Genomic DNA, 3,008 nt, shown 5'->3' on the forward strand with positions numbered 1-3,008 from the left:
GACTTCAAGTGCAAATTCTAAATAAGGAAGGGAGTCAACGACACAATCATTAAAGAAACCAAGGTAAAAAGGACAGATTAATTCTTCTACAAACCAAAAATAAGAGCCAGTAGAAGAGAGAATTATTGTCAAATGAAGATAAACCAATATAGCTTATGCTCAAATAAGGATGCAATGAAGATGTTGCAGATTAATGAGGGAACAGCAATCCTCTATCTGAAGCTTCAACTTTGTATCATTTCATTTTTTATTTCTTGGGCAATGACTATTACCATCAAATGAGGTTAAGATGCAATACATCAAACTTGCAAAAAAAAAACTAAATCCAATGCATATCTAACGCATACTGATCAATTGTTCCTTAAAATGAGCATTCTGGTTTCTCTGTTGGATAATATCCTTTTACTTTCTTGAAACCACCTCTCAGCCTCGTCTCTCGTCCCATGCCTTTTGAAACCATAAACCAGGATGGTATAAGTCCACCGGTTGGGCTCAAAGCCCCTTCGACGCATCCTTTCAAACAACTCACAAGCCTGCCCCATATCACTCTTACATGCTTTTCTCAACAACAAATTGTAAGTGTAAATGTCAAGTGGAAAGCACTTTGCTGTTAGTTTCTCCAAGTCCTCAACATGGCTAACTCTATGATGATCATAAAATGCACCAACCACAAAGCTAAGCATTGACCAATCAGTTTTTCCCTCCTCTTTCACTCCTCTTAAACGAACACAGGCATTGTAAACTTCCAGTGAAGACATAGATTGAGAAAGAAGTATGTTACCGAGAGAAGAGGTTAATCGACGTCCCATTTTCTCATACACATTAACAAGATCCACTGCCTCATGATATCTTTTCGATGAACAAAGCTCCTGTACAAGATTCTCATAGCATTCAATGCTTGGATGAAAACCATCTCTTAACATTTGTTGTAAGAGCAGATACGCAGGTCCAGGATTCTTGCTTTTGCAGAGAGAAACAACCAAGCAATTATATAACTTTCTAGTAGCCAATCCACGGGACCAAACATTATTAAAGAAGTTAAGCGCATCATAAGTCCTTCCACTTTCCAAATAAGCTTTCAACATAAGAATTAGAGAAGATGAAGTAGGCTGAATGCCATTCCTCTGCATCAACTCAAACACTTTCCAAGCCAACTCAGCCTGCTTGGCATGCCCAGCCGCATCAATGAAACAATCATAAATATAATGTTGACGATCATTATGGGACAGCATCTCAAACAAACTGAAAAACCGAGACCTTGAATTGTCCATCTGAAGTAAACAACAAACAACAACTCTACATAGAGCCGGTGTCACTTTATGACCCTTCTCCTTCATTTCAACGAGAAGACGAGCAGCAATATCTCCCCTATTCAACTCTTTAAAACCCTTTATCATATTTGCATAGGCCCTGCTAAAAGACACACCTTTAAGTTCCCCATGTATCAAATAACTCTCTTCCACTCTTCCCGCCCGGCACAGTGCCGTTATAAAGTTGTCATACGTGGAAGCATTAGGCATAATTTTCCATTCCAAGGCAAGATGGAGCAACTCTTTCATCTCATCAATCATGCACTCTCTACACAGAACATTAGCAAGCCTAGTAAAGGTCGGTGCATCTGGAATAAAATGGTGATCGATCGAGCTCTTCAACACACTGAATGCTTCCTTGGCGTTTCCGTCCCAACACAAAGCAAGTATCAAGTGCTTATAAGCCATATGATTTGGTGACAGCATAAACTCTGACCTCGACTTGAACAGATCAAGAGCGACATCCGCCATCCCCACCTTGCAAAAGAAGCACAGCACAGCATTCATGGTAGCCGTATTCGGTGGAACATCAGTCTCAGACATTTCTGTAAACAAATCATACACCTCGATGAGTCTGTTCTCCCTCAAGAGCCTATAAATCAACATGTTGTAACTCCCCAAACCAGGAATGTACCCTTCATCTTCTTTCTTCTGTCTGTAAAACTCCAAGGCCTCATTCAACCGGCCACCCTGCACAAGGTCCATTATACAAACCTCATAAGTATGATCCAACGGCACCAGTCCTGAATTCCCAAACTCCCTAACCAACCTAATAGCATGATAAAATCTATTACTCCCCCACAAAGCGGGACCACGGCGGCGGAAAGATGGGAGGAATTCGTCGAGGTCTTCCACTGATGGGGCGCGAGCAAGGATTCGGGAGATGGCGGAGAAGGTGCCACGAGTGTGGTGGAAGTCGGGCTGGCGGCCGACCCAATGGAAGAAGCGGAGACAGGGGTAGACGTGTGCGGCGGCGGTGCCATGGTGGAGTACGGTGAGGACGAAGGACTCGTCGAGACGGGGGAGTTTTAGGGCGGAGAGAGAGGCATCGACGGCGGCGTTGTCGTTATAGGAGGAGGAGTCCTTCGAAGAGAGAATCTGAAAGATTCGGGTGATGAGTGAGTCAAGCGTCTTGAACCAGTCCTTGATGGAAGATGCGACGTCGTTTTGGTTTATTTTTCTTAAGACGGTGTGGGAGTTATGAGAAGAGGAAGATGATGAAGAAGAAGAAAAGGAAGAAGGGTGGTTGTTGTGAATGAGGAAAGAAGAGAAGAGAGATCTGCGTTTGGTTACATGTTTTAGTTGCTGTAGCATTGTCGATGTCCATTCCTCAAGCTCAATCTACGCTCTTTTTTTAATTTGAAAAGTATAGACTTAAGAATATTAAGTAAAATGAACAATGAATATGTTAAATATTAAATTTAATAGATATATAGGTGATTATGTTAATTATTTTTTATTGAATGATTATTTTTTTATTCAATTTACTTATGTACAATTAATAATAGTTAGATATTTAATTTATTAGATTTGCAAATAATTATCTTAATATTAAGATTTAAGAAATAATTTTAAATAGAGTATTTTTTATTTTATTAGATTAATTTTAAAGTTTATTATTTACATTGTTTAAAAGAATCATTATTTACCTAACAAAACTGTTTTAATTTTACACAAATTTAACTTAGTTTTCAATAT

General features: G+C 39.6%; 1 protein-coding gene across 1 annotated transcript; it reads right to left on the reverse strand.

The window, feature by feature from the left end:
* Positions 1 to 350: 350 nt before the first annotated feature.
* Positions 351 to 2,624, reverse strand: LOC107496609 (pentatricopeptide repeat-containing protein At1g71210, mitochondrial). Its single transcript, XM_021127214.2, has one exon. The coding sequence runs from the start codon at positions 2,622 to 2,624 to the stop codon at positions 351 to 353; it is 2,274 nt and encodes a 757-aa protein (XP_020982873.2).
* Positions 2,625 to 3,008: the final 384 nt, after the last annotated feature.

Source organism: Arachis duranensis, chromosome 7 (assembly GCF_000817695.3).
Source record: "Arachis duranensis cultivar V14167 chromosome 7, aradu.V14167.gnm2.J7QH, whole genome shotgun sequence".
Taxonomy (NCBI): domain Eukaryota; kingdom Viridiplantae; phylum Streptophyta; class Magnoliopsida; order Fabales; family Fabaceae; genus Arachis; species Arachis duranensis.